Source organism: Plasmopara halstedii, assembly GCF_900000015.1.
Source record: "Plasmopara halstedii genome assembly, contig: Scaffold_2054, whole genome shotgun sequence".
In the NCBI taxonomy this organism is placed as follows: Eukaryota; Oomycota; class Peronosporomycetes; order Peronosporales; family Peronosporaceae; genus Plasmopara; species Plasmopara halstedii.
Window position 1 is genome coordinate 1 of NW_020188962.1, and position 677 is coordinate 677.

General features: G+C 44.5%; 1 protein-coding gene across 1 annotated transcript; it reads left to right on the top strand.

The window, feature by feature from the left end:
* Positions 1-48: 48 nt before the first annotated feature.
* PHALS_02535 (T-cell activation inhibitor, mitochondrial) lies at positions 49-628 on the top strand (the record flags this gene model as incomplete). The annotated part of the gene is made up of 1 exon (XM_024716932.1): positions 49-628. A coding segment is annotated over one exon (580 nt), but the record flags the coding sequence as incomplete, so codon positions are not given.
* Between the last annotated feature and the right edge of the window lie 49 nt (positions 629-677).

Consider the following 677-nt stretch of genomic DNA (forward strand, 5'->3'; position numbering starts at 1 on the left):
AACTATCCATCCAAAAACTAAAGAAGTGTTAGTAAAGACCTTGGAATTATGACACTTCGTCATGTTCACGTCTCGTTTCAATCGCGCCTGCTTTCTGTTATACATACATCTCCAATTTTTATCAATACTACATCATCTAAGGTAAATTGTCAGCGTTTGCATCATGCGTTCAAGCCGCCATTTCTACCATGTACAAGTCAACTTGGCTCCACACGAACGAAGGTGAGCGAGCGTGCATTGCGTCGCAAAAATCTTCGCAAGATGAAAAATGAAAAACACGGTAAGATACCAATGCTTAAGGAAACATTGCGCAAGCTTTATCTACGCACACATCCCGACCTGTTTGGGCGGTATCCAAATCAACAGCGTGCGAACGAAGAATCATACAAGGAATTACTGGGAATTCTGGATGCGATCGAAAAACACAACGAATTTCCTCCAGCCAAGACGTTGAGCCTTCCATTTTTCTTAAAGACGCCAGTGGAGGGTGAGTTTCAAGAGGTAAAGTTACGGCTTCGCACAACGGGTGGTGCATGTAATACTCTGGTGGAGGAGGCGCTAGGTCGATTTTTTGGTGAATGCAGTCTACCAGAGGTTTTTCAATGGGGAGAAGGTAGTTGGGGCAAAGGTGTGGGAAAAGATGCAGTGGAGAATTCGAACCTTGGCTTCGATGAGGA